Here is a 26,477-nt window from a genome sequence, read left to right as displayed (position 1 = left end):
CCAAGGAAAACGTTCTTCCCATTGCGACGCCCAGAGTTTAGCAATTATCGTAGCCGATGTGCTTGAAATTCATCAGTACTTTCAGTTTACAGCCAATGAGAGTTTTCGAAAATGTTGAGTATTATTATTACAATTTTATTAAGCCATTTAGCATACGTATTATTTTGATATTATAATTTGCAGTAGTTAAGCCTTTTCTGTAGTAATTAATTACTTACTTCTACGCAATTAAATTGCATGGTTACAAGAGAAAATCGTAGCAGAAAAACCCACTTCTAAATAGTTGTTTATAAACTTTGATCTGACGTCATTATGCAAGATTACTCCGCGATGAAAGCAAATCCCTAAAAAGCTTATAAGAGATATTGACCTTTACGACCGTCGTTATCATCAGTAATAATGTCGACTCGACAGGGTTAGGTTAGACTGCACGCGATGAAGAAAGTTATTACACATATCACGCTCGAGCTGCTGAGTACATTGTCCCGATCATTGATTGCCTTTTTAAGCCTCTTTAAAAATGTCATTTCAAAGTTTACTCTTAACAACATTTGGGTTGATTTTTGCTTGCGTAGTTTTTGCTCTGCTTTTCAAGTATCTCTATAGCAAACTATACACTTTAATATGCTGTTTCGACAAATCATCATCGATGGCGAACACCGTCTTGTCCAGTAATGGCAATCTCGGATCCCAGCATCCCAACGCAGATCTATCGCCACCACCGTCTTATGATGAAGTTGTCTCATGTGGCGACATATTTGTCATAAATATTGAAGGTGATTGGCAATATGATGCTTCAAGTAATTGGTACGATGAACAACTTCCAACTTATGACGAGGTCACCATGGGAAGCTATATCCCATTTGAAGGTAAGTTCAGTTTTCTAGAAAAAATAATTCACTTTTTTAAAAAAGTTTGTTTTGTCAATGGACAATCTTATTTTTAAATGTATTTTAATTTTTCAACAATTATTGATTTATAGAATAAAATAAACCACCGTTGCTCCTGACAATTTTTAAAGTAACTATCTCGCCCATTTTTCTAATGAAACCAAGAATCAAGATCATGAAATTTCTCAGCGTGGAATCGTCGATGTTGCGCAATGCTTTGTAATTTTTAATGCTTTTTGGTTTACTTTTGTGCGTTTCATTCTAAACTTTGTATGAAATTTAATTGATCTGTATACTCATCGCTAAAACAATATGTTACTTGTGTAAGTGATGTGACCCAGGATACGGCATTCAAACAAATTCTGAATAAATTCCTCGAAAACACTTGTTAATGTTTGTTGTTTTTACTAAAAACCTATGGTTGCCTCTCCCAAGAAACTCAGGAAAACGTTTTTGTATCTGGCTTAAATTTTCCAACATCTAAAGTGACCCAAAGCAGGGGTATGGAGTGAGTAACAAAGTTATTTGCCTTTTATTGTTAGTTATTTTTTCAATTAAGTGTCAACGAGCTAGAGCGGACATTCTTATATTACTGACTCTAGTCATTCTCGTCCGTGGATGCTAATAAGGGCTGTCACCAGAGCTGTCACTAGGTGGCTAAATATTTCAGTGTGTTTAGGGATTGAACTATTCAGCCTGTGTTGGTAGAGGGATGTACTGGAGGGGGGGTCGCCACAGTTTTGAGACGAGAAACCACTTGTCGTTCTATTTCTTTCGAGACGCTGGCCGAGAAGGTTACTCTAGTCATTATTGCTGGGTACTTTCTTTCCTGAATCCTGACTTAGTTCTTCATAAAAAGGTAATTCCTACTCTAATTCTTAATGTTTCTACGGTCAATTTACGGGTAACATGGCCTTAAATTTATACTAGCCAGTTCAATGTGGCCATGCTTGTTGTACACTTGTTTAAAATGTCGTCTCTTGCTGAGTGTTGCACGCTTCGTCATGTCAAAGTACTTGAGAACAGTACAAGTAATAATGTAGAGTAACTTAATGGTCGTATGACTGTTTCCACATTAAAATTCTGTGATGAGGTTTCTGATAGAAAATTGAGCTGTTTTATTAAAAATTATCAATAATTAGTAAACTAAAGTTACATGTCATTGCAAATATTTTTTGTGATGTTATGTGAATTTTGTCAATTTGAGAGATGCCCTTGAATTGAGCTTGCGAAGACATGAACTTTCATTAATAATGATTTGAAAAGTGTCTTTAACTAATCTAATTTATCTTGTGACAGGTTGGTTGAGATTGTTCTCAATGTGGGATGCCAAATCAACAAGATGAGATGAGATGCCTCTACCATGTTGCGAGATGAAAATGTGCACACTAGGCGAGCTGAAATGGTAACATCTACTTGTAATAAGACAACTTCCGTGGGTTAGCATCTTGTTAAATTTTAGTCTATTTGTGTTCTTTGTTTAGAATTTACTCGAGTTGGGCTTAAAATTCATGATTTAGAAGCAATTTGACAACTACCAACTGTTTCAAATAAGCATTTGTGAAAAAATTTTGATCAACTTCGGAAGAGTTACAATTTGGTTTATTTGAGAATTTTTATTTAACAGAACTAAGATTATTTATTTTATAATTTTGAAATTTTATTGGTTTATTAATGTACTTTTGGCTCTTGCTTTACAGGTTTCATTGGTTAGAGAAAGTTTGAGCTGTTCATGGTTGTGATGTTTGGTGTGGCAGTCATTTTCTGATTGAGACGTGCACTGAAATGGATCTTCTACAGACTTGCGTGTTGGTTCAACATCATACTTCCATTTACCATGTTGGTGTCCATGCAGAGTTGAGCTGTTGTGCAAAATAATAGGTGTTGCCTCATGGCTTTCTGGTAATTTGTTGGTGTGTTCTTCTGCTACCTGTATCTATGTTGAGGTAATGCTGGATGAAGAGTTTTATTCAATTAATAACTAATTCTCTATTCTCGTTTCAGTTCAATCGAACGGCGCCGTTCCGGACTTGATACATTGGTGAAGCTAAGAAGAGGTTGCTGAACTTCAAAGAGATTGAAAAATTATATAATCCTAGAGATTTTTCAAATTCATATCTGTTCTCTCTTTCCCCAAGTAAACAAAATTTCCTCCTAGGTAGTTGTGTGGATGGGGAATTGTAATAAGATTTTATATTTTCTGTGAGAAGCTCAGTTAAAACCATAAAAATCTTGTGTACTGATTAACTTACATCTACCATAACAAACCTGAAATAATCAATAATACCACCTTGTTATAAAAATAAATTATTGAAATCATAACTACTGACTTACTGCTTTTTTTTAATACATGAAACCATTTTATTATTCACAATATTTTCATCAATCTAAACATTATCCAGCCCAAATTTTTATTAAATTTTAAAATTTGCTAAAAACAACCACCATTTATTATTTTTACTAGTCTTTTTCGCAAAAAATTGGCGATGTTCGTTGCTCCCATGTTTTTTTTGTTATAAATTAAAAACAATCTCTATTATTATTTTACAATTTTTATTTTTTTAACACAACCACATATATTTTATGGCCCCCAGGGAGGGGGGGGCCTGTGACTTTCCCAACCGCGATAATAACATATGCCGTTATTATTTTGTTGGTGCAGAAAGCCGGAATTTAATCTAGCAGTTGTCGACTGTATCAAAACTGACATAGAATCAGTTTGCCACAGTCGTATACTGCCCAAGTAAAACGGAAAAAAGACAAGATATGAAACCAATTCAAGTCAGCAACTCACTGGCAGAGCAAAACCACAAATAAATTGGGATAAAAATATTTCAAATCGAGCACCACGGATACCACTTGCAAAGCAAAAAATACAAATGAAAGCAGTTAAAATTTTGAAGTCAGCAATTTGGACAAATTCTGGCTCAGCTGCTTCGGAATAACTCCAACACAGCTACTTCTGGATAACACTAGCACCACATCCTGCATACAACGGTTGAACTTTTCTTCATCACACCTTTCACCATCTGGCTGCAGCGTGGTTGTTAGACCTATTGAAGAAAATAAAAAAATCACCATCAGGAAACGCAAGTTAACTGGACTCTTACGACAAAAGATAAGGAGTCAGACAAAACAGATTAGCTTTGATTTCTGCAATTTTACGAAAGAAGTAAAAGTTGGAAAGGTGCTCAAATTTCTACAGTAGCAAAGCAAATTGATATCTAGTCATATTCAGTAAATAGTTGTAGGAAATCTGAACAAAATAATTACTTTTGCTGTTGCATGGGATGAGACGTACGACTGGGTACAGGCAGCGAGACACACGAGGCACGACATTTCGGCAAATGTACAGGCATTTTCAATTCCGATGGCAAAGTGGTAAGATCAATCACCTGAAAATTGACACATCGAAATTTTACATTCCATTAACCTAATTAATTGACAAGAAATACCTTTTCATTTTGGGAAACGTCACGACCGGCATCTCACTTCTGCTACGTCAAGGAACAAAATGGCCGAACCGGGGCCTTGAGGACACTCGCGCCACCTGGTGGACATCAATTGGATTGCTTGCTTGCTGACAGCACGCAGCAGCTAAACTTGAATTCTTCACGCCTTTCACTAACTGGCACGAAATGAATCAAGTGAGGATGAATAACAGATTACTCAAACAGCTTTCCCTATGAGACAACACACAAATTATTAACTTGGCTATTTCCGATCATTTTCCGTAACTGTTTCAACATAAAAATCTATAATAGTAACAAAAAGTATGGGGGGGTTTAAGACTACAAATACAACTTACAATTTTCTGAAGAAAAGAATCATTTTCCTGCCTGTGGCCGTAAGGCAGCAGCAATGTGTTGTCTGTGTTTGAGTTAGGGTTCCAACTAACTTTGGCAAAGGAAATAGTTCAATTAATATTCACATTCATGCAATAAGGTAAAGTTAGTTGTTACCTACTAGTTGAATAGAACATTCAGAAAAACACAAATCTGGTCATGTGCCCTGTGTCTTTTCACAGGACTTCTCCCAAGTCCCAAGTTGCTGCAATTAACCTGAAGATTACCCATGGTCTGTATTATGTCAAATAATAAATAGCATGAAATAAAAGTAACAAATTTCTCAAGGAAGAATAATACTTGTCTGTCAAGTGTCAATGCATTATTTGTAGAAAACATGAAAAAACAACATGTGTTGTCCACGCTGGGGTTAGTGATCTACCAACATTATTAAAAACTCCAGATTACCAATAGAATATGAACTAAAAATGTAAAGAGGTATTCAAAGATTTGTGACTAAGCTATTATAGGTTTTACCTGCATCAACAGGATAAAGCATTCAGCAGAACGGCGATTTTAATCAAAGAATTGATGGTAGGCTACTTGTAGTTTCAGTTGCCTTTCGCGTTCCTTCCTACACGTTATAATAGAAATATGTAAGGTGATCCGACACACATACGGAATAAATCACATTACAAACAAATTGCACAGAAATAAACTTGAATTTACTGATGAATTCATCGGTAACTTTCATGGAAAAATTAAGGAAAACTTTTGACAACCACCACAACAATCCGCCATCACATGATAAACAAGAACACCTATGTCATCTATTGGACACCTTTGACACTTCAAGTCCCAAAAACGCGCCTTGTGAGACACAACGTAAAATTTTTGAATTCTAGTGATATTGAAGATCTTAAAAAACATTATTGCTTTGAATTAAAACTATTACATATATGGGATATCAAAAATGTTTTCACCGCACTGGCTATCGGGCTGCAGTTCTGTATCTGCCATGTAACTTAAAGCAATTCAGTTCTTTAGCTACTTGTATAACTTGAACGGTGCACTTTTATTTGCTTAAACCTAGCTTGAAATCTAGAGAATAGTACAGAGAATAAAGCTCACTTGCTAGTTTCATGCAAATTTTCCGGAAGTATACCGGAAGTAAGCGATAGCGCATTAACCATTGAGCTGCCGACAAAATAAACCAAATATTCGTGATCTCCGTGAAATTCGGGGTCGATTACGTGTAATTTTAACGAAATCCAAAATTTGGTCAAAATCGCGATTTTTCCTGAACTATAGTTCAGGAAAATTCTCAAAACCGGAAGTACGCGTACGTAGAAAAAAAAACATGAACTTTACCAAAAATTGGACGAGGATCACGAATATGTGGTTCTTTTGTGCGTCAGATGAGTATTTACTAAACTACTGACAGAAATGAGAAAACCGGAAGTAGAAAAAAAAACACAAATTATTAAAAATCTAACAAGTGAGCTTTGATGTGACAGAAACTGACAGCCATTACCCAATATTTCCAGCGAGAAATTTCTTCAGAGATGTGCAAAGTAAACGTAATAAAACTGAGTGGAAAATGATCAAAGGCTATGCCGTCTAGCGTCAGGAAAAAGAAACGTTTATCAATAATAATATGAAAAAAATGTCCGCTCTAGCTTGTTGACACACTTAATTGAAATAAGTCAATAACTAACAATAAAAGGCAATTTGATACTCACGTAATATTCTTCCCTCCAAATTTGTATCAAGTCTTCACCAAAAAGCCACCACCGCAGAATCACACATCACAACTGACGAAATCCCAAGGTGATAATGTTTGAACCATGAGGAGAAGACAGCTTGACATTCGCTTATATGTGCCTTATCTATGGGATCTGTTGGTGTTTCTAGATTGTTGACGAAATATCGTCTTCTGCTACCTCTAGGTATCACCTTTTTAGCTTATTCTTGTCATTCTGCTCCATGTCTTACTTGTGATAAATCTTTCTTTTTTTCTGTAGGTTCCGATGACCATTGATAATTGGAGAGCAGCATAGGAACGGAACAACTTTGTCTGGGCCAAATGCCCTACTTAATAGAATCCTCTGGGGAAACTTTGTTTTGATTTAGGCTGAAGTTTTTGTGTGACCTAGGTGTTTAGATGAAATGATCCACCAATAATGCAAGCTATGTCTTCTAAAGCTAAATAGTTTCTATTGTCATTTAATGTTTATAATAATATTTCAGGTTAACTTCCCCTGTCAAATTGTAGTAAATCTCCAAGATGCCTTCCTCAGATCCAATTCTTTGCTGCCATCTCTTCTGCAGACATTAGCAAAATCATGCTGCCACTCAAGAGGTTGTGGTGAGTAGTGACCTCCACTTAGTTCTAATTTAGGACATGTAACATTGATAGATTTGAGGTATTCCTTGCTGTCGCTATCATGTGGTTGGAAAATTATATCTAAATATTATCTCCTTTCAGGTTAATCCTTCACCACTCTATAGTTGTTTGGAAACTGATGAGCTGGAACTGAAGACTGATCATTTGTGTAGATGTAGAGATATATTACAAGTGGCCCTTGTCAAGTGCATATCTGGGCTCCCTTCTTTTCTGTGGCCCCGTTTCCCTAACTAACCACTAACCAACGCCCGCCGGTGGTCACTCACCCGCTGTGATAACTATTAGGATGAGGAGGGCTCTGGTCGAACGGGGACTTGGAAGGTTCATGATCTGAGGAAAGCTTTTAGAGGGTCATGAGTCCAACCCTGTAGCCTAGGATGACTAATCGCTCCCTAGTAAAACTGGCCTCGCACTCTTCTCCCTTGTCCAGGTAATCTTCCTGGGCACAGTCAATCAAGATAGAGTTTCCCCCTGTCTCGATTGACTATATCCTGTATGTACGATGTTTAGCAAGTAATGTGCTACATAGTGAGAAAAAAACGATGAATATATCTATTAACACTTGAATATTTAAAAAAATATGTCTTTGGAACCGGACGCTTTGTTTATTAAAACAAGAAAATAAAAATATATTATTTCGAAAAAATTTATAAATTGTTTATAAATGTGCATACAGTTTTATTTCTTCTGTATTTATTATACAATTTGCAATGAATATGCAAGAGTGTGAAGGATTAGATTCACTTGTATGGGTTTAATATTTTTTTGGTTAATAAAGCGTAAATTTCCAAAGACAATTCTTTCTGGATAAAAGAATCTAAATAGCATCTGTTCTACTGCCCACTTGCTCAGTTTGCCCAAAGTCAGGAGTTCAATATCTTCAACCTTCAGTTCTCTGTTCGACGAACAGGCCTACCCTCTTCTCATAAACAAACATGTTCTTTTACTACACACAAACAAAAAGACGAAAGGAAAAAGTTCTGACGAGGATAAAATACTCACAGAAATGCAGAACAAAATTTGTCAAGACAACAACTAACTCCAGGTTAACAGACTCTGTGCAACTGCTGAACTTGATTTGATGACATCTTTCACCATCTGGCCGCAACTAGACTATCAACAGCTGAACTAGAAACAGGCTGCAAAACCACTGCACATTATTGTATAGTCCTATGAGAAAACAGAGAAATTAATAATGATGAAAAATTATACATTCAAAGCAAGTCAGGAAAGATCCAAGGGATATTTTTCTTAAGCCAAACAAGTTTAACTTTAGATGTTCTACATCAGATTAGAGTTCATCTTCAGACATAAACATAAAATTACATTAAAAACATGAAACTTCCAGAGTTACTGTTGATTTGATCATCCCTTTCACCAGCTGGCTGCAACAAAACCACATGCATGACTGAGGTTAATATCCTAATGACTGCAATAATGCTTAAACTTAACTGTTTTCTCAAATTCTGCAATAGATCAGCAAAGGAATCTGCTACCTGAACATAAAACTAATAAATTACATTTCATTATTGAGGGAATTGATGACAGAATTTAGTTCCCCTCACAAAGACACTCGTGCCTTGTAATGGATCATAAGAATATGGAAATTAGATAACTGGAGAAAATCTAAATTTGTGCATTACCTCAGAGAAATCTGCAATTCAAACAAAGAGTTGAGGAATAGATGATGAATTTTCATCTTTGTGGAGAATTCCATGAAGGCACTTGATTTGGACACAGGAACAGCTAAGGCCTGAGAGATAGAAAACACAGTTGACTTCATGAATAAAAAAGTTCTTAATACTCAAGCAAAGAAATATACTCTCTGATGATATGAACTAAATCTGCTGTATTATTGAAGGGAAACATAATTACCTTCGATGAGAAGTGAATGGAATAAGAGATACAGGTTGCAAGACGTGAAATTCGGTAAAGTGTACACAAGTTTTGGGACCACGTGATCAGATGATTTTACCAAGTGGCAATAGTAGGCTAGATTATATCTGTTAATTCACACAAATGTTTTACAATCAGTAACCTTAAGAAATCTTTACAAGATTTGATGTAAAATGAAATGCCAAGAAAATGTCTTGACACTTGAATAGCATTACATATTCAGTCGGTGTCTCAGCTACAAATGGCTTCCTTTTTCCTTTACCTTTTTAGTTTTTAGTTTTTACCACGAACACCTTCCAGCCACCTGTCGGAGCAGTCGACACATTTTTAGCCACCTAGTGACAGTTCAGTGACGGCGGGATTATTCGGAATTCAGATAGCTCATGTTATCCGACTGAACAGATGATAGATGACCAAAACCGCAAAACGAGTCTTCGGATATTTTTGCGAAATAATAGAAGAAGAAGTAAAAACGTAAATGTTTGATTATTTTTTCAATATTTGATAGAAAAGATGTCGATTAACGACAAATAAGAAATGTCTGGTACTATTTATAAAAAGATAAACACCAATAATTACAGGTCGAATCCGGAAGGTAGGCCACACGGTGTCGTTATTTGGTTTTCTCACACTATCACCATGGAAAGTTCAAAAAACAAAAACACCTTTGAACATTTTTATCTTGGTTTCCCGTTTGAAGATAAAATAAACGGACAAATACTCTGTTGATGTAAGATTGATGTCTGTAACAGTCTAGTCTAGTCGCTGAGCGCTTCCTGCTTCATATCGTTTGACCGTGGCGTGCACAAATATTGAAAAAAGAGGTCCACTCTAATTCAAATAAAATCGTCATGAGTGGTTCCAAATTAGAATTCAATGATGAGAAACAAGTCGCTCTTGATCAGGTCGGATTTACAAAAAACCTTTTTCTTTCGAAATCAGTGCTGCATGATCAAATGTGTCAATTGATTTTGTTTTCGATGAATTCCTTGTTCTTACGAGACTTCTTAATTAGTTTAGGAATGAGGTAAAGGAGTGCCAATTAAAAGACTCCAGTGACGAATACCTTTTGAAATGGCTGAACGGTTAGACTTGATTTTGCATACTATTAAACAAGTTTCCTTTTTTTTTTACTGAAAGTTTTCATACTGACCTGTAAATAAAACATTACACTTGCATTTCATTTGGCGAGCAAAACAGCACAGGATTTCGATGTGGGTCGTGCAGAGAAAATGCTCAAACAGGTATGGAAATACTTGACTTTTTCTCAAAAAGCGCCAAAATATTAAAAGTTTCAAATGCGCGCACCAAAGTCCTTGGAATGGAGGCGAGAGAGCGGGGCGGATGAAATCCTGCAGACGTACGTGCCAAAGGAAGTCTTGACAAATTATTTCTCCGCTGGGCTGGTTGGAATTGACAAATTCGATGGTCCCGGTCAGTAAATGATGTCCCATATGTCCTACATGTTAATCGTTATATTTATTCTTGCTTGACTTAATACTGCGCCTTCCGGTTACTCCTTCAGTGTTCGTGTGTGTCATCGGGAGAGTAGACATCAAGGGTAAAAAAATGCGTGCAATGAAGTGTTCTCGTTGATTATGCTTTAATTTTGGTTTGATACAAATAAATTAGGACTTCTTATGTGTGTCACGCATAAAGAATTCTTGAATTTCACGACATGGTTGTGCGAGACTTTTGCTCTGGCCATAAATCAAGAAATCGAGAGAACCGGTAAGCGGACAACCCAGCTGACACTCATGCTGGACTTTGAACATTTCTCCATGAGACAAATGGCTAGCAAACAAGGTATATTCAGACATACATTTCAAGTGTCATTGCAAGCATTACACAATTCACAACGATTTTTACAACATAAAGTGCTAGAGGCTCTTTTGGATATGATCAGAACATACCTAATCAATTACCCGAAATCTTTTCGTCGAGTATTTGTCGTCAATGGTACATCATTAATAATAATGTGTTGTGTCCATCTTCATCGCCCTTAATTACTTTATTAATTTTACAGCACCCAAAGTATTCCATCTGCTTTTCGCCTTAGTCAAACCGATTCTATCACCGGCCGACATCCCGAAAATCAAGATATACGGTAACGACAAAAATGAGTGGACATCCGCTTTACTGGACGAAATCGAAGCTGAATACGTGCCATCGTATTACGGCGGGACCTTAACCGATCCCGATGGCAACCCCAAATGCCCCAGCAAGGTAATACAATCTTAACTGAGAATTATTGAGTTACGCAAACAATTGTTGATGTGGAGAGACAGTTCAATATGGGAGGTGAAGTACCTGCTTCGTATTACCTGAGCAATAACGGACCCGTTGCTAAGGACTACATGGAAACCATGACAATCATCGCCGGCGCTGGTGGTCGAAAGAAAATGAAATACAAAGTTGATGTCGCTTCTTCTATTCTAAAGTTAGTCGTCAATGTAATGAATAATAATAATATAATAACCAACTTAAATGTGTGAATTAAACAGATGGGAATTCATGACGGAAGGAGGTGACATCCGATTCCGAGTTTACACCAAAAATGCCAAAGGGAATGAAGAGGATTTGGTTTTACCGTGTCGAGTTGATAGCCATTTGGCTATGGAAGAAGGTCAGATGACCTGTGACGAGCCAGGCAAATGTGAGTGACCCATCACACGCTTTATTATCACGATTAGTGTAATAATGCGTTCTATTTGTCACCGAGCAGATGTCTTCGAGTTTGACAACACTTTCAGCTATTTGCGAACGAAGAAAGTCCGTTATCGAATCTTTGTCGAACCGCCCTCATCGGAGAAAGTTTAACAATAGTCACATTTTGAAGAGGAGAGATTATTTGTTGTCCATGTGGGCAATATAAAGGGAAACACTTCGAGCCTATAGAATAAATATAAATCTCTATAAGGAATCATAAAGTCTTATCATTACTTTTTTTTTTAATATTAACTTTTTCTGATTCAAACACGAAATGGTGTCAATAGCTATAGCCAAGTTACCCACGGCGTAAACAATGATGCTCTTGTCGATCGCCTCTACATTCTTTGTCTAGTGTTGATGGTCATCGTGAGCCCTAAAGAGATTCGTGAAAGCGATTTCTCTATTTTTATTTCAGTGATGATTCTGGCCAGTTCTCGCCCATCGGTAGAAAAATCTTCGCCTTCGGCACGAAGAGAAAGGCATAATTCAAGGACGAGACGGAAACTCCCAACATCTGAAATAAAAAGAGAAAGTTAGGGAACAACACGTATAAGTTCCAAAACACATGGAGATTTCCTCGGCAGTGTAAACGCGCTTGTTAGCGGGTTGAGTAGCGCTCACGTTGGGTCTCCGCCCGTGTACCAGCCAACAAGGATACAGATTTATAAACTGGAATTCTCGGTGTCATTGAAAAAGGCAACAACGAAGTCAAGGTGAGCAAGGAGAATTTTCAAATCTCACCTTTACTTAGTCATTTCTATTCAGTCGTCCAAGGATCTCTGGTGGATTTACACGGGAATTTAAAGCTTTCTGCAATCTGCATTTTGTGATTTGATTCGACTGGTACGGTAGTCTAGAAAGATGCATTTCTTAAACTTAATTGCAACTCATTTAATTTGTAGTTGAATTTCTTTCATTTTTTATGTCATAATCCGATGTTGATGATGGAAGTAAATAATAAGCTCGGAGATTTATTTTTTGCAAAACAGATTTGACACGCAACAACCTGATTTCTCGCCCAGCTAAAATGTCGGTCACGGACGCCAGGCCATTTTGCCCAACGCAATCGACCTTCTTCCAACAGGTAAAATATTGAAATAATGAGTAACCCTCAAAAAGGGAAATTTGCTAATAAATGATTCGCTTGAAACTCAAGTCTGCAAGTGAAGGAGGAAAATACAAGCGCCCCGATTGCAACGGAAATTTGAAACTCAAATTTCAAGTTGGTAAGTTCTATTGCCAAATGGAAATTTAGTTTACGCAATAGAAAGTGAGGTAATACAAATTGGGTGATTTTTGTGTTAGATCGAGGGTACGACCCCATCAAGGCGGAACCAGCGATTCAACAGGTATTTTTTTTTTTGCGGAAAAAACCATTTAGAAAAATTGCATAATGTATCTTTAATGTTCATTTCTCACGCGTTAACTTTATTAGCTTAGGAATGCCGTGGCAGACTGCAAACTGATTGACACTAGCGAAGAATACCTCGTCAAATGGCTAATTGGTATTTATAAGAACATCATTTTTTTAAATAATAGTTAAAATTAATATGAATTTAAATTTAAATTACACAGTGCAGGATTTCGATGTGGATCGTGCCGAAAGGATGCTCAGACAGGTATTTGTAAAATTATTTGGCATAGCTTTTGTTATCTAAAATAAGCAAAAACAAAAAAAATATTTGCGTTCGTACAAAGTCCTTAGAATGGCGGCGCGTGAGTGGCGCCGACGATATTCTGGATTCCTACGCACCCAGCGACGTCTTGAGACAATATTTTTCTATGGGACACATCGGAAACGACATATTCGGCTGTCCGGGTAAGTCTTAAAAAAATCAAACAATTCGCACAAAAGTGATTCTCTACATTTAAAATTTCTACCGGAATTCCTGCGCCGTTTTCCGGACGATCCGGATGCAGTATTCGTATGTTGTCTGGGAAGAATGGACATTAAAGGTATGAAAGATAACAGACGATTGTTTTTATCCCTTAAGAATAAAACGACAACTTTTTTTTTTAATCCACCCAGGACTTTTATCGAGTTTGACCAAAAAGGATTTCTACAATTATTTGACCTGGATGTTTGAAACCTTTTCCAAGACAATCCAAGAAGTCAATAATAAGCGAACAGGGTACCGCACTACTAGACAGACGATGGTCTTCGATCTGGATCAATTCTCAATGATGAATCTAACCACCAAGCCAGGTAAAACAGATTTTGTTACAACTTTAATCGTGTAACAGAAATGATTAATCTTTTTTTTTTTTTGTAGCCGGAGCTGTTATGAACGGAGGAGGGGCCATTGTCGCTATGATCAAGTATTACTTGTCCAACTATCCCGATAGTTTCCGTCGAATTTTCGTCATTAATGGTATAAACCACTCAGCAAAATATTCAATTAGAAAATGACATTTCACTAATATCGTTCAATGACCAATGCTGGAAATAGCACCGTCGATTTTCCCGTGGGTTTTCGGCTTCATCAAACCTTTGCTGGCCCAGAGCGACGTCCCGAAAATCAAAATATTCAATTCCAACAAGAAAGAATGGACATCGGCCTTGCTGGAAGAAATAGACGACGAGCAGCTGCCCACCTATTATGGAGGTAACATGACCGACCCTGACGGCGACCCAAAATGCCCCAGAAAGGTACGAATCAAAAATGAGAGTCAATTTTCCTTTGAGCTGACGAGTCAACTGTCAATTTTGATCAATGGGCGACGGCAGTTAAATATGGGAGGACAGGTACCCCATTCTTTCTACCTGAGAAAGAATCCACCGATCGCCAAGGATTACATGGAAACGCTAAACATCTCTGCCGGCGTCGGCGGGAAAAAGAAACTCAAATTCGAAGTTGTCGTCCCTTATTCCGCAATTAGGTAACAAATGTGACGTCAAAATGTTAAAGACTTTAAACTAAAAATGACTTCAATCAGATGGGAATTCATGACGGACGGTGGCGACATCGGATTCCGTATCCTCAATAAAAACGCGGAAGAAATTGTCCCCATGAATCGCGTGGACAGTCAAATCATAATGGAGGAAGGTCAAGTGACCTGTAACGAGCCCGGCCAATGTAAGTTATTCAATCAATCCAATAAATTACCGTTTGAATAATTTGTAATTTATTTTTTTTAAATTGCCCGATCAGATGTCTTTCAGTTCGACAACACCTACAGCTATTTACGGAAGAAAAAAGTTCACTACCATATCGTTGTCGATCTGCCGGATAACACTCAATAATCAATTAGTTTTTTTTTTCTAGTGAACAAATTAAATACTTAATATAATTAGAATTCTACAAGGACAACAGAGAAAAAAAAACAATTAATAAACGATTTGTCTCTTTTTTAATTATTTCAATAACCTTCATCAAAGTGAAATTCAATTCCCGTTAGAATCGGATATCATTTCAGTTTGTTTTAATGTGAGACCGCAGCCAGACGTTTAAAAGTTGCGTTTAAGCCATCGTTATCAGTGCTCGGTATGTCAAATGTCGTGTTTGATTTAAGCCCAGACTCTTTATCAGCATTTGATAGAGCCACCCCCCCCCCCCGGACGCAATTTTTTAATCTAAATGATTCACCATTAGAGAAAATAAGAAAGGAGGACTGATCAAAAGCAAACTGGAACTACTGAAAGGGTGCTAACCCAAAAACAGGTTTTTTTCTTCTTTTCGTGATTTGCAACAATTGCTGGTGGTTGTGTTCGAGTTCAATTGAAAAGGGGTAGAAAAAGCAAAGGATTTCAACAGGTTTGTTTCGTTATTCCAGGAATAGAACTACGTGCAAGAAGCAGAAAACCCTCTTGATAAACAAAAGTCTCGTCTTTCTCGACGTTCAGTCTAAACAGAAAAGTAGTTTGAGCATCACCTGCATCCGTCTATAGTCAAATTAATTCAATTGATCTCCCGTTTCTTTTTTCTGTTTCATTTGTCAACACGCTCACGCCTTGCCTATTGCGCCGATATGCGCCCACAGCTACAGGCCTACTGCCCTCAATAGAGCACCGTGTGGCATACCGAACAAGTTACGTACTAGATTTCACCGACAATCATGGCGGACAGCATCAAACTGCTCACGGACGAGCAGAGAGCCATTCTCAACGAGGTAAGTCGAGTAGATTTAGTTTTTCAGCTTACCGTTTAGTGGGAGAGTGTTACCAGATCAGAGCTGCACGTGACGGATGAATTGCCAATGGAAAAACAACCGGTTATCTGTGTTGGGGGAAAAAAAAAAAACATTGGTGTCAGTTTCGTCGAGTTGTTGCCATCGAGAGAAATGGCTGGGTGTCAAGTTTATTTACATTTTTGGTTTGTTATTGCCAGCGCTAGATGGCGTGGTCGAAAGTATATTTCTTCAAAATAACAATAACCCTTTCCGCACCACTCACGCTCGAGCGAATAACCCGATTCTAACGAACTCATTACCATTCAAAAGTTTAGGGAAAAGGTTGGCGATTGTCAACTTGTCGACTCTAGCGACGCGTTCCTCATTAAATGGCTCGTTGGTAAGTCGAAACAGCTGCTCGCGTAACGCAATTTGAGCCGATTAAACTTTCCCCCGTTTATTTGAATTTTTCCTTTTTCCAGCGCGAAATTACAAAGTGGATCAAGCGGAAAAAATGCTCCGACAAGTCCGTATATAACCAAACCATTACAATATCAATGAATCTCAAAAAGAAAAACTTTGGCTCATTTCAATTTTGACATTGACAGTCGCTGGAGTGGCGGCGGTTGAACCGAGTCAACGAAATCCTCCAAACGTGGACGCCACCCCAAGTGATTGAGAAATACTATTCCATCGGTCAGACTGGCTACGACAAATTCGGCTGCCCTCGTAATTATATCCATCCACATCGCTATAACAAAATCATGTTGACACAATTCAGCCTCCTGTCATTTCTCAAGTTTGGATCAGCGCCCAAGGGCCGATCGACATTCGCGGCATTATGCAATCGACGACGAAAAAGGAATTGATGCGCTTCATGATTTACATCATGGAGAAGAACGCGCTCAACATGCGACAGAACCCGGAGCGTTGCTTAAGTCAGAGCATCTGCGTCGTCGCCGACATGGAACATTTGTCAATGTGGCAAATGGCTTACAGGCCAGGTATAAATTGAACATTTTGTACATGACAAAATTCCCAATTAATCCAGTCGAACGCGCATATTATTCGCCCAGTTTCGCAGATCAGGAACGAAATGGTCAGCATTTACGAGGCTAATTATCCGGAAAACCTTCGACGCATTTTCATCATCAACGGTATAATTAATGAGCCTTTCGTATTAGAGCTAAAGACAACGTAATAATGCAAGCTGGGGGGGGGGGAATGAATTGAAACAGCTCCTAAATTATTCACCGTCATCTACAACATGATGAGGCCGTTCATGAATCAAGTGACGATCGACAAAATCTGCGTCTACGGATTTGACAAGGACGAGTGGCAATCGGCTTTGCTCAAAGACATCGAGGCCGACCAACTGCCGGCCCATTACGGCGGAACCATGACCGATCCTGCGACAGGAGATCCCAAATGTCCACACAAGGTAATCAATAGCTAATCGGGGTGCCAATTAAATGATAACTATGAAATAAAATTCTCGCAGTTGAACATGGGAGGAGAAGTGCCACATTCTTATTACGTCAGTAATAGCAAACCAGTGCCAAAGGAAGGGATGCAGTCGCTGGAAATCGGAAGCGGAAGTAGGAAAAACCTGGAATTTGAGATCGGCACCACTAATTCGGTGCTCAGGTACATTGAAATTTGATTTTTTAAATGTTTTGTTTTATTCTACTAAGATTTTAAATGTCAAAATATCAGATGGGAATTTATGACGGAAGGAGGCGACATCGGATTCAGGATTTACCACGTCGCCGGAAGTAAACAAGACATTGTCGAGGTAGTTCCCGTGAGCAGGATCGAGAGTCATTTGGTCATGGAAGAAGGCGAAATCATTTGTGATTACATCGGCAAATGTGAGATACTACTAAAATAATTTTCCTCAAATCGATCATTATTTTAATAACATTTGATGACTTTAAACGCAGATGTGGTCGAGTTTGAAAACAGTTTCAGCTTCTTCAAGTCGAAAAAAGTCTATTACAACGTCGAATTAGCAGTCAAATAAAGCTTGAATTGTGGGACTTTTGAATGATTTTAATGTTAAATGTGTATGAGAAATAAAATCCTATACGAATGTTATTTTCATGATTTTTTCGTGATAAACCGATAGCTATAAATAACTGAGGCACAGTCTTGTGACTTTACGTAACTCTGTATAGAACTGCACAACTGCACATGCATCACGATAACGTCAAAATGATGTCACAGGCGGTCACAGGTATGTAATATCCACAAAATATTGCTACACACTTTTACAAGTTAAAGTTGCTAGCTCACAAATCTGCGACCGAGTTAAACATTTATAAATCAGCATTTGCGCTTAAAGTGGTCATTTTTCAGCAGAGTTGCCTTTTGTTTTTACACGTCCAACCTGCATCGATGCACTTGACAAATGCTGGGCAAACTCCCTCCCAAAACACAATTCTTTTGGGACATTCCCACCAGAAATATAAGTTGACTCTGATTGGACACAAGTCAATTAGAGTCTGTCAATGTTTCCGAACGAAAAGTAGCTACTGGGACAGAAGAGACGTAATACATGTCCAGACGTCCCCCGTGTGGTTACGTAACTATGTCCTCGATATTTCCCACACATTGTGGGGTGAACGTCGGTCGGAATGTACCTGTTATTTCTCCGCTGATTGACACGCAAAGACATGGTTAGTAACCACCTATGAACTGAGACGGGATTAAAAGTGCACTTGTTCCACATTTTCTGAAAGTTAGTTTAGGACATAAATAGCTGCCAGCCAGCTCCAAAGGCCACTTTATGACACGGCATTGACAGCGGTAATTATACTCTATATCTCTACGATTCTTTGATTGACACCAGCAGAGTTAATATCGCCTAATCGTGACCTGTCAACTGGCCGTTCGCACTGTTACCCAACACCCAAATGCTAGTCCTGTTGTTCCAATATTGGGTCTTGTGAAATAAAAATAGCTCTTACAAGGTCCATGTTAACAACCTTTCCCCCCTTTTTTCTAAGCTTACAATAGCTCCCGTATAGGCCAGCGAGGATTTATCTGTTTGCCAAGAGATTGCGTGTCTATAAATACGTAATTGGTACGCGTCAAAATTATCAGCGTAACACAAAACACCCAAATCGGATATTACGTAAAGTCTAGCGCCATGAACTCATTAATTTAGCGATAATCAGAATAAGTTTGTGATAACAAGAATCAATTTGTTTGCGCATACTAATTAACTGCTACAAAAAAAAAAGAAATAACCGTAATTAGAAATTCCCTCACAAAATTTAAAGATAATTGGATCAAAATAAATCATTTTAGGGAGCAAAGGCGTGGACGTGATGGCCTTATCAAAATGACAATGTTATCTCCCTACACCTGTAAAGCCCTCCAATCACACATCTCATTACTCGTATAAATACAACGGCACCAAGGCTCACAATATGTAATCAAACGCCAGTGATCACAGTCGCCAGTAGCTACAAAAATGTTAGTGTCCCAAATGAGTGAAGCGCAAAAGGAAACTTTTGACCAGGTAAATTTGCTTGGTTAATTCAACCAACGTATTTTTTTTTTTAAATCACTTTCTGATTTATTCAGTTCAAAGACAAAGTTAAAGATTGCAAATTGATCGATCCCAGTGACGATTACATTCTCAAATGGCTCGTCGGTAAGTTTTTAGTTTAAATTTTTTTTTCAAATCTACGCTGTACTGGTTGACCCCTTACACGTGATCCAAAAAAAACGTGCCTATCTAATAACAAAAAATCGATATCTTATCTGTCGTTTGCTTATACAGCCCGAAATTTCGATCTCGATCAAGCCGAAAAAATGCTCCGACGCGTAAGTTGACAATCTTTATGTAATGTTATGGACATTTTTGTAAAAAAACGAATTTCATTCTTCAACAAAAATTCAGTCCGTCGAATGGAGGAAAGCCAACCGCATTGATGGCATCGTAGAACAGTGGGAGTAAGTTGCGTCATCCGAATTTTCAGATTTTGATTACGTAAACTAAGAAAAAAATTATTTGGGTAATATTATATAGACCGCCGATGGCTCTAGTCAAGTACTACCCCATGGGCATCATCGGAGCAGACAAATTCTTCTGTCCACGTAAGTTGGAGAAATTGGGCTCAATTAATTGAGGTAATTTGAATTTGAATTTGATTCAGTGTGGGTCGTGTCGTTTGGCAAGGGAGACTGGAGGGGAATTCTGCAGTCGGTCAGCAAACGCGATTATTTGCGCTACATTTCCTACATGGCCGAAAAGAGTTTTGCGCAAATGAGGAAGAATTCTTTGCAGACCGAAAACCCCGTCACCTATCAGACTTTCATTATCGACATGGAGGGACTGTCGATGCGGCAAATGGCCTACAAACCTTGTGAGTTTACTCAAGCATTCGAAATAAATTCAAGTCTAAATTTCAACTTGAAATTTGAATTCAGTCAGAGATGTCGGATTCGAAGGAATTCAAATTTCAGAAGCCAATTACCCCGAAAGTCTCCGACGAGTCTTTATAGTCAACGGTAATATTTTTAGCGCAAAATTTAAAAAAATTTAATTTGACAATTATAATTCACTTTCGATGGGGACACGCAATCAGCTCCCAAAGTCTTCACGTTCGTGTTCAACATGGTGAAACCGTTTCTGCATCCGGTGACACTCGACAAGATCAGCGTCTTTGGATTCGACAAAAGCGAATGGAGCGCCGCTTTGCTCAAAGAAATCGACGCCGACCAACTTCCGGTTCATTACGGCGGGACCATGACCGACTCCAAAGGCGACCCCAAATGTTCCAGCCTCGTAAGTATTGACTGCACATTCCACACTCGTGTGAATTATAAGTGACCGCTCATTTTGGAATATGGGCAATTAAAAAATAAAACAGATCAGCTTGGGCGGAGAGGTGCCACAATCTTATTACATGGAAGCGATTAAACCGACGCCCAATAAGAACATGACGTCTCTCTCCATACCAAGTGGCAGCAAAAAGAAACTGGAATTCAAAGTCATCCAATCCAATTCCATCCTCAAGTAATAATAAATATAATCAACCGGAAGAATAATAACCCTTTTTTTTATGATTAACTGTTTTATACCAAATTCAACAGGTGGGAATTCATGACGGAAGACGGTGACATTGGTTTCGGGGTTCATTACGTGGAAAGGAACGGAGACAAGTTTGATCTGGTGAATAACGAACGAGTCGAAAGTCATTTGATGATGGAAGAAGGCGAACTTCTTTGCACAAGGCCCGTTCTCTGTAAGTTTTAATTCATTTAAACCTTGACATTTTCCTTGCCTCCTAATCACTGAATTATGTAATGCAGATGTCGTGGAATTCGACAATAGTTTCAGCTACCTCAGATCCAAAAAACTTTGGTACCGGATCGTCGTCGACCTCCCCATTTCCAATTATCATTGAGAATTCCATTTGTTCGATTGCTGTAACTCATCATTTTTTCATTTGGTTTGATTCCTACGATAGTTTCCCCTTAAATATTGGAGTTTGTGCGCGTTATTTTATTCACCAGATGTGTGTTAATATAATCAAGGGCGTTCCACGAATAGCTTGAAATAATAAACAATTGAAACATTTCCCTTGACAAATCCCCACACGAAAATCGACCGGTTTCAGTTCGGTTTATCTTTTAGTTGATTGGACTCCCATCACCAACGTTGCCCTACATTTGACTGGTCCATAACAAAAACCGACTTCCGACCGCGGGACTCTTTTAATGACAACATAAGAATCGCAGGACTTGTTATAAAGATGAAATAATTTAAAATGTACCCATGTTGCTTTGCCATTAGCTCGAGATCGAATTTTAGCGCTTTTGGCTTGGATACAGCTGAGTAACTTCCGCGCAGCAGCAGATTTTTCTGACAACTGCATCCGCTTATTTTTTTCGAAGGTCGGCACCAAACACCAAAAAATGACACGGACATCTGTTTATGTCGTCACCAAGAGTCAGCACAACAGACACGTTATCCGTGCTGATGCGCACAACTGTTTGCCCTTTCAACTCGCAGCATCGACTGATGGCGACTGATGGTCGAATTCAAACAAGTGAAATAAACGATAAATCTGTCGGATTCATAAATAATAAAGTCAACATTTCGGCGTATCCCATATGTTTTCGCCCTCATTTGTGCACAGCTGAAAAAAATGTTGGGGCAAATGGAATCGAATTTCAGATGTTGGGACAAGATATTTAATCCTGGATCATTCTCTCCAATTTCAAATGACACCGAGACCTTTTTGAATGGAAAGCTGGTGGCCACTTTGTATACATGAGAATTTTATTCTGGTGATTCGCCTCTCAATATTTTTATTTTTTTAGTCAAAGGTTTTTTTTTTCATGTGGTGAACTACGGATTTTGGTCGACCTGTACGAGTCTATCCCTTCTGCCTCGCACATATAAATAATGCAGACGCTGGCAATAGTTCAGGAGCTTATATAATAAGGGTGCAATCTCGAAACCTTGTAATATAACTTTAGCGACTGTTGTTGAATAACATATAAACTAGTATAGTTATTTCACATGTGTCGACAAGGTGTCGTGTGAAACCAGTGTGTGCTGCGTTACAAAAGCGCGGGAACCACCGAATTTTTGAAATTATTTTCAAGCGCCAAAATAGTCGAATTGTTTGATTCCTTCTAGAATTTATTCTCATCATTGTTAGATTTAATTATAGTCTTCTATGTAGGCCTATTATCTGATGTCAAGTCCAATCAAGCTGCGATAATTAGCCAGCGCGAATTACCTTCTAGGTCTACAAAAATGTTTCTGATTAACGAGCACTGTACAAATAATAGTGTAGGGTTACAACATTAGCTGGAAATTCTCGTTATTATACAGTAGCGGCCGTGTAGAGCAGATTGATTGGACTTGATGTTATGGACAAGATCACAAACCGATCCGCGTTACGGTTCGGTTTGCTCGGCCTCAGCGTTGGCGAATGCCAGTCTGACCTTTCATCTATAGCTCTCTTTTTCGCTGCACGCTTCATCTTTATGAAATTACATAATCCCTCAGTTAATGTAATAGCCACGCCCTTTTAAGGATCTCCCATACACGCTGGGAATTGAGACCTCCTCGAGAGCTAAAAAACTGGCCCTAATTGAAAGTTAGTCGATTGAGAGTAACTCGCACTGTGTAGTACTGAAACAAAATGTTTGTGTCACAGCTGAATGAATCGCAAAAAGAATCTTTTCAACAGGTAAATTTTAAAAAAATTAGTAAATAAAAAAGTTTCCCATTTTCACTTGGTCATCAAAATTTCAAGTTGCATTTTGCTTTTAGTTTTTTGTAAGTAAAAATGTTTTCAAATTTGATAGTTTACCCACAGATAAAGTTCTGAGGTACAAATTAAAACAAGCCTGATGTCTTTCTACAAGTGAGCTATTTTTGTATTTACAATTTGAAGTCCCCCTCCAGTGGTTATTTAATGAACCCTGACAGAGTAAAACCGTTCGACTCACCCGCCTAACTCAGGAATAATCGTACTCCGTACTAATGTCACGATTTACAATCAATGCCACCAAATAGTTGAAATAGAATAGAGATAAATTTGTCCTACCTTGACGCCTGGAAATGCAGCCAAGCATCCACATGTGCTTCATCCTCTGATGAGAAGAGTTCCACCAGGCGGGCTAGCAAAAAAGGGGGGCCCTCGTGAATACACCCACACTCACATGGGCATACACGAGGACATTTAAAGACAGGGGAAGAACTTGATCGACTTTGGTAATTTCTTCATCCAAAAACGGGATGCTGTTTATCTAAGCAAAAAAATAAAAGATGGGTTACGAAAAATATTGACAAACAAGCCAGGAAAAGTTGAAAACGAGACAGTGTGTAAACTCTTATTGTTAATAAATGGGAGAGTTTTAGACTTTTAGTTGTACATGTAATGCATTTGCATTTATGCAAGTCTTGCATCATTCAAATATCTAGGTCATAGGTTAAGCAAAGTAACGAAAATCATTACCCCAGCGATGACACTGAGATTGCTGTTGATGAGAGGTTCATCACAAGCAAAGACTTGCATATCTTGTGGTTATGATGGCTGGCTCTGGCCTCAAATCTGCATATAGGATAAAGTTACAATCAGTACAAACAAACTGCCATGCATTGAAAAGGGGCTTACATGTGATACATGCCATAGTCAAGAATTAACACTGCACACATTGGAACAGGTGTAATTCTTTTATTTGAGCTCTCATAATCACTCCATTCAAATTCTTAGTTTTATTTACCTGCTAAACAGCATAGAGTTTGTATTAAGCGATTCTATTACGAGCCAGGAGGACACTAGAGTTGATAACGTTTGACGAACAAAAGAAGCAGACGACACTTTCTTCTAATTATTCATGCTTAAATATCGATAGAAATTGATTACAAATCGACCTATCTAATTTTCATTCCATTTAGTTGAAAGAGAATATCAGAGATTGCCAACTGATAGATACGAGTGACGAGTACATTCTCAAATGGCTAATCGGTAAGTTAATTTCAACATCATTTTCAGGCTATAAAATGATACAATAACTGTTGATTGATTTGACACGATTCGACCCGTAGCTCGTAGTTTTGACGCTGGCCAAGCCGAGAAAATGTTACGACGCGTAAGTTATTTTTATTAGAATTTCAGTGAATGTAATCAAATGAGTTGTCATACACCAAATTTCTGTTAATCCAAGCAAAGTCGATCGAGTGGAGACGGGCCAATCGCATCGATGAAATCGTCGACCAGTGGGAGTAAGTTCTAATATTCTTTAGTGGCGGCTCTGATTGTTACATACAATTAAGCAAGTGCTGGGTGCTGACTCGTTTTCTGTTTGTGCGTCGGTTAAGGCCGCCAATGGCTCTAGTCAAGTACTACCCCATGGGCATCATCGGCTGCGATAAATTCTCTTGCCCTGGTAACAATAAAAATTAATACACAACCAAGATTTATTATTATAAGCAAACATTTTACGACGTCTGTGTGTGTCTGACAGTTTTGATCGTGTCGTTCGGCAACGCTGATTGGAGGGGGATTTTGCAGTCGGTCAGCAAACGCGATTATTTGCGCTACATTTCCTACATGGCCGAAAGGAATCTAGCGGCCATGAGGAAGAATTCTTCGAATCAAGTTAATCCCATCCTTTATCAGACCTTCATTGTCGACATGGAGGGACTTTCCATGAATCAAATGGCCTACAAACCCTGTGAGTTTTTCATTATTTTTCTTAATAGAAAAATGTTTGGAATTTTAATGTTTGTTTGAATTTGGCGCCGATTGGCAAAAAGTCAGGGAAGTCGGATTTGAAGGAATACAAATTTGCGAAGCCAATTACCCGGAAAGTCTCCGACGGATTTTCGTAATTAACGGTAACCTTTACAGCGCAAAATAAAACATTTAATTTGACAATTAGAATTAACTCTGTATGGGACACGATCAGCTCCCAAAGTCTTCACGTTCGTGTTCAACATGGTGAAACCGTTTCTGCATCCGGTGACACTCGACAAGATCAGCGTCTTTGGATTCGACAAAAGCGAATGGAGCGCCGCTTTGCTCAAAGAAATCGACGCCGACCAACTTCCGGTTCATTACGGCGGGACCATGACCGACTCCAAAGGCGACCCCAAATGTTCCAGCCTCGTAAGTATTGACTGCACATTTCACACTCGTGTGAATTATAAGTGACCGCTCATTTTGGAATAAACGCAATTAAAAAAATAAAACAGATCAGCTTGGGCGGAGAGGTGCCACAATCTTATTACATGGAAGCGATTAAACCGTACCCGAAATCTTACATGACGACCCTAACCGTACCAAATTGCGGAAAAAGAAAGTTGGAATTTAAAATCACCCAAGTGAATTCGATGCTCAGGTAAAATAATTATTTAAATATTTAATATGACAATTTTCTAAAACTTTTTGGATCTCAGGTGGGAATTCATGACGGAAGAAGGTGACATTGGTTTCCGGTTGTATTACGTCAAGAGTAGAGGTGAGCAAAAGTTCGATGTCGTGAATATGGAACGAGTCGAAAGTCATTTGGTGATGGAAGAAGGTGAAATCGTTTGCACCCGACCCGTTCTTTGTAAGTTTACATTCATTTTTAATAATCCTTTGGTATTTAGCTCTCTTATTCACTTAATTATGTAATGCAGATGTCGTGGAATTCGACAATAGTTACAGTTACCTGCGATCCAAGAGCATTTGGTATCGCATTACCGTCGACCTTCCCAAAAGCGAACGTTCCGCTTCGTGAATTCAACCGCAAATGTTTGAAAGAAACTAATAACTTAACCACACATTCTTGTGTTATATAAATATGGGCTAACTTTTTCCTTGGTAAATAAACGCTCTAGTATACACATTGCTCAAATTTCCACCATAAAATCTAAACAAGGCATCATTGTGTATAATTAAAATACAGTACTGGTCCACTTATAGAACCGGCCTGTGCGCGGTTCTATAACCGGGTGGTTCGATATGCGAGCACTTGATCCCATCGCCATCTACCTTCGATTTTGTCCATACGTAAAAACTTATTGAGTAAAAGTAACATCAAGTAACATCGAGTTATTCAATGTGCCGTGGGTGGCGCTGAAACACGGCAGAGCCATTTCGGTTCTATATTCGGAATGGTTCTATGATCGGGCGGTTCTATAAGTGGACCAGC

The 26,477-nt window shown here is 38.4% G+C and overlaps 6 protein-coding genes and 5 long non-coding RNA genes across 26 annotated transcripts; 8 read left to right on the top strand and 3 right to left on the bottom strand.

Annotated features, from left to right (window-relative positions):
- The first annotated feature begins 127 nt into the window (after positions 1-127).
- LOC124207433 lies at positions 128-1,277 on the top strand. Its single transcript, XM_046604888.1, has 2 exons — positions 128-869; positions 983-1,277. Exons 1-2 carry the CDS (start codon positions 521-523, stop codon positions 985-987), a joined length of 354 nt encoding a protein of 117 aa, XP_046460844.1. The 5' UTR covers positions 128-520; the 3' UTR covers positions 988-1,277.
- A 281-nt stretch (positions 1,278-1,558) lies between these two features.
- LOC124207439 lies at positions 1,559-3,212 on the top strand. The gene is made up of 4 exons (XR_006879976.1): positions 1,559-1,749; positions 2,190-2,295; positions 2,591-2,836; positions 2,895-3,212. It is a non-coding gene; the product is annotated as an uncharacterized LOC124207439 (long non-coding RNA).
- Positions 3,213-3,575: 363 nt separating this feature from the next.
- LOC124207407 lies at positions 3,576-5,434 on the bottom strand. 7 transcript variants are annotated; one of them, XR_006879946.1, is made up of 8 exons: positions 5,405-5,434; positions 5,213-5,309; positions 5,036-5,113; positions 4,853-4,969; positions 4,699-4,787; positions 4,346-4,573; positions 4,164-4,285; positions 3,576-3,943 (listed from the first exon to the last, which is right to left on the bottom strand). It is a non-coding gene; the product is annotated as an uncharacterized LOC124207407 (long non-coding RNA). The 7 variants fall into 7 exon arrangements; XR_006879948.1 differs by having other exon boundaries at positions 4,857-4,969; XR_006879950.1 differs by having other exon boundaries at positions 4,853-4,951.
- Positions 5,435-6,279: 845 nt separating this feature from the next.
- On the top strand, positions 6,280-7,063 carry LOC124207406. The gene is made up of 3 exons (XR_006879945.1): positions 6,280-6,505; positions 6,590-6,624; positions 6,700-7,063. It is a non-coding gene; the product is annotated as an uncharacterized LOC124207406 (long non-coding RNA).
- Positions 7,064-7,739: 676 nt separating this feature from the next.
- LOC124207404 lies at positions 7,740-9,269 on the bottom strand. Of its 3 annotated transcripts, none has more exons than XR_006879941.1 (5): positions 9,194-9,269; positions 8,958-9,085; positions 8,726-8,835; positions 8,535-8,590; positions 7,740-8,252 (listed from the first exon to the last, which is right to left on the bottom strand). It is a non-coding gene; the product is annotated as an uncharacterized LOC124207404 (long non-coding RNA). The 3 variants fall into 3 exon arrangements; XR_006879939.1 differs by having other exon boundaries at positions 8,535-8,578; XR_006879940.1 differs by lacking the exon at positions 8,535-8,590.
- Positions 9,270-9,721: 452 nt separating this feature from the next.
- LOC124207399 (SEC14-like protein 2) lies at positions 9,722-11,901 on the top strand. 2 transcript variants are annotated; one of them, XM_046604837.1, is made up of 11 exons: positions 9,722-9,883; positions 9,999-10,063; positions 10,179-10,222; positions 10,292-10,412; positions 10,504-10,539; positions 10,611-10,784; positions 10,857-10,937; positions 11,005-11,204; positions 11,267-11,418; positions 11,483-11,634; positions 11,704-11,901. In XM_046604837.1, exons 1-11 carry the CDS (start codon positions 9,855-9,857, stop codon positions 11,796-11,798), a joined length of 1,149 nt encoding a protein of 382 aa, XP_046460793.1. In that variant the 5' UTR covers positions 9,722-9,854; the 3' UTR covers positions 11,799-11,901. The 2 variants fall into 2 exon arrangements, with proteins under 2 accessions (XP_046460793.1, XP_046460792.1); XM_046604836.1 differs by having other exon boundaries at positions 9,723-9,883; positions 9,994-10,063.
- Positions 10,772-24,157, bottom strand: LOC124207405. 3 transcript variants are annotated; one of them, XR_006879943.1, is made up of 6 exons: positions 24,060-24,157; positions 23,792-23,887; positions 23,381-23,582; positions 15,833-15,907; positions 11,941-12,204; positions 10,772-11,870 (listed from the first exon to the last, which is right to left on the bottom strand). It is a non-coding gene; the product is annotated as an uncharacterized LOC124207405 (long non-coding RNA). The 3 variants fall into 3 exon arrangements; XR_006879944.1 differs by lacking the exon at positions 24,060-24,157 and having other exon boundaries at positions 23,792-23,986; XR_006879942.1 differs by lacking the exons at positions 23,381-23,582; positions 23,792-23,887; positions 24,060-24,157 and having other exon boundaries at positions 15,833-16,123.
- LOC124207398 (SEC14-like protein 2) lies at positions 12,270-15,042 on the top strand. Of its 2 annotated transcripts, XM_046604834.1 has the most exons (15): positions 12,275-12,403; positions 12,456-12,533; positions 12,680-12,774; positions 12,847-12,916; positions 12,996-13,039; positions 13,126-13,195; positions 13,266-13,309; positions 13,389-13,509; positions 13,611-13,646; positions 13,720-13,896; positions 13,964-14,062; positions 14,141-14,340; positions 14,419-14,570; positions 14,628-14,767; positions 14,843-15,042. In XM_046604834.1, the coding sequence occupies exons 3-15, from the start codon at positions 12,718-12,720 to the stop codon at positions 14,932-14,934; spliced, it is 1,302 nt and encodes a 433-aa protein (XP_046460790.1). In that variant the 5' UTR covers positions 12,275-12,403; positions 12,456-12,533; positions 12,680-12,717; the 3' UTR covers positions 14,935-15,042. The 2 variants fall into 2 exon arrangements, with proteins under 2 accessions (XP_046460791.1, XP_046460790.1); XM_046604835.1 differs by lacking the exon at positions 12,456-12,533 and having other exon boundaries at positions 12,270-12,403.
- Positions 15,081-17,897, top strand: LOC124207403 (SEC14-like protein 2). 3 transcript variants are annotated; one of them, XM_046604844.1, is made up of 12 exons: positions 15,081-15,352; positions 15,465-15,547; positions 15,672-15,800; positions 16,131-16,200; positions 16,283-16,326; positions 16,409-16,529; positions 16,601-16,804; positions 16,877-16,957; positions 17,039-17,241; positions 17,302-17,447; positions 17,517-17,671; positions 17,744-17,897. In XM_046604844.1, exons 3-12 carry the CDS (start codon positions 15,747-15,749, stop codon positions 17,821-17,823), a joined length of 1,158 nt encoding a protein of 385 aa, XP_046460800.1. In that variant the 5' UTR covers positions 15,081-15,352; positions 15,465-15,547; positions 15,672-15,746; the 3' UTR covers positions 17,824-17,897. The 3 variants fall into 3 exon arrangements, with proteins under 3 accessions (XP_046460800.1, XP_046460801.1, XP_046460799.1); XM_046604845.1 differs by lacking the exon at positions 15,465-15,547 and having other exon boundaries at positions 15,228-15,352; XM_046604843.1 differs by lacking the exon at positions 15,465-15,547 and having other exon boundaries at positions 15,272-15,445.
- On the top strand, positions 19,236-21,393 carry LOC124207402 (SEC14-like protein 2). Its single transcript, XM_046604841.1, has 11 exons — positions 19,236-19,326; positions 19,392-19,461; positions 19,591-19,634; positions 19,711-19,763; positions 19,840-19,907; positions 19,967-20,176; positions 20,241-20,321; positions 20,399-20,598; positions 20,684-20,829; positions 20,907-21,058; positions 21,126-21,393. Exons 1-11 carry the CDS (start codon positions 19,279-19,281, stop codon positions 21,218-21,220), a joined length of 1,167 nt encoding a protein of 388 aa, XP_046460797.1. The 5' UTR covers positions 19,236-19,278; the 3' UTR covers positions 21,221-21,393.
- LOC124207401 (SEC14-like protein 2) lies at positions 22,289-26,169 on the top strand. 2 transcript variants are annotated; one of them, XM_046604839.1, is made up of 11 exons: positions 22,289-23,020; positions 24,235-24,304; positions 24,385-24,428; positions 24,509-24,561; positions 24,658-24,725; positions 24,804-25,013; positions 25,096-25,176; positions 25,248-25,447; positions 25,534-25,679; positions 25,738-25,892; positions 25,963-26,169. In XM_046604839.1, exons 1-11 carry the CDS (start codon positions 22,973-22,975, stop codon positions 26,061-26,063), a joined length of 1,176 nt encoding a protein of 391 aa, XP_046460795.1. In that variant the 5' UTR covers positions 22,289-22,972; the 3' UTR covers positions 26,064-26,169. The 2 variants fall into 2 exon arrangements, with proteins under 2 accessions (XP_046460795.1, XP_046460796.1); XM_046604840.1 differs by lacking the exon at positions 22,289-23,020 and having other exon boundaries at positions 24,229-24,304; positions 24,504-24,561.
- Positions 26,170-26,477: the final 308 nt, after the last annotated feature.

This window comes from Daphnia pulex, chromosome 11 (assembly GCF_021134715.1).
Source record: "Daphnia pulex isolate KAP4 chromosome 11, ASM2113471v1".
NCBI classification, from domain to species: domain Eukaryota; kingdom Metazoa; phylum Arthropoda; class Branchiopoda; order Diplostraca; family Daphniidae; genus Daphnia; species Daphnia pulex.
This window is presented reverse-complemented; position numbering and strand designations above follow the sequence as displayed.

Excerpts from the sequence above, each read along its gene's own strand:
- LOC124207433 (XM_046604888.1), top strand. The coding sequence starts at position 521 with ATGTCATTTCAAAGTTTACTCTTAACAACATTTGGGTTGATTTTTGCT.
- LOC124207402 (XM_046604841.1), top strand. The coding sequence starts at position 19,279 with ATGTTAGTGTCCCAAATGAGTGAAGCGCAAAAGGAAACTTTTGACCAG. Across the intron at positions 20,322-20,398 it reads ACGAGTCTTTATAGTCAACG|CTCCCAAAGTCTTCACGTTC; the intron begins GTAATATTTTTA and ends ACACGCAATCAG. Across the intron at positions 21,059-21,125 it reads TTGCACAAGGCCCGTTCTCT|ATGTCGTGGAATTCGACAAT; the intron begins GTAAGTTTTAAT and ends TATGTAATGCAG.
- LOC124207401 (XM_046604839.1), top strand. The coding sequence starts at position 22,973 with ATGTTTGTGTCACAGCTGAATGAATCGCAAAAAGAATCTTTTCAACAG. Across the intron at positions 25,014-25,095 it reads TCAAATGGCCTACAAACCCT|TCAGGGAAGTCGGATTTGAA; the intron begins GTGAGTTTTTCA and ends ATTGGCAAAAAG. Across the intron at positions 25,448-25,533 it reads ACCCCAAATGTTCCAGCCTC|ATCAGCTTGGGCGGAGAGGT; the intron begins GTAAGTATTGAC and ends AAAATAAAACAG.
- LOC124207403 (XM_046604844.1), top strand. The coding sequence starts at position 15,747 with ATGGCGGACAGCATCAAACTGCTCACGGACGAGCAGAGAGCCATTCTC. Across the intron at positions 15,801-16,130 it reads AGAGAGCCATTCTCAACGAG|TTTAGGGAAAAGGTTGGCGA; the intron begins GTAAGTCGAGTA and ends ACCATTCAAAAG. Across the intron at positions 16,201-16,282 it reads CCTCATTAAATGGCTCGTTG|CGCGAAATTACAAAGTGGAT; the intron begins GTAAGTCGAAAC and ends TCCTTTTTCCAG.
- LOC124207398 (XM_046604835.1), top strand. The coding sequence starts at position 12,718 with ATGTCGGTCACGGACGCCAGGCCATTTTGCCCAACGCAATCGACCTTC. Across the intron at positions 13,510-13,610 it reads CGACATATTCGGCTGTCCGG|TATTCGTATGTTGTCTGGGA; the intron begins GTAAGTCTTAAA and ends ATCCGGATGCAG. Across the intron at positions 13,647-13,719 it reads GGGAAGAATGGACATTAAAG|GACTTTTATCGAGTTTGACC; the intron begins GTATGAAAGATA and ends TAATCCACCCAG.
- LOC124207399 (XM_046604836.1), top strand. The coding sequence starts at position 9,830 with ATGAGTGGTTCCAAATTAGAATTCAATGATGAGAAACAAGTCGCTCTT. Across the intron at positions 10,064-10,178 it reads CCTTTTGAAATGGCTGAACG|CACAGGATTTCGATGTGGGT; the intron begins GTTAGACTTGAT and ends CGAGCAAAACAG. Across the intron at positions 10,540-10,610 it reads CGGGAGAGTAGACATCAAGG|GACTTCTTATGTGTGTCACG; the intron begins GTAAAAAAATGC and ends CAAATAAATTAG.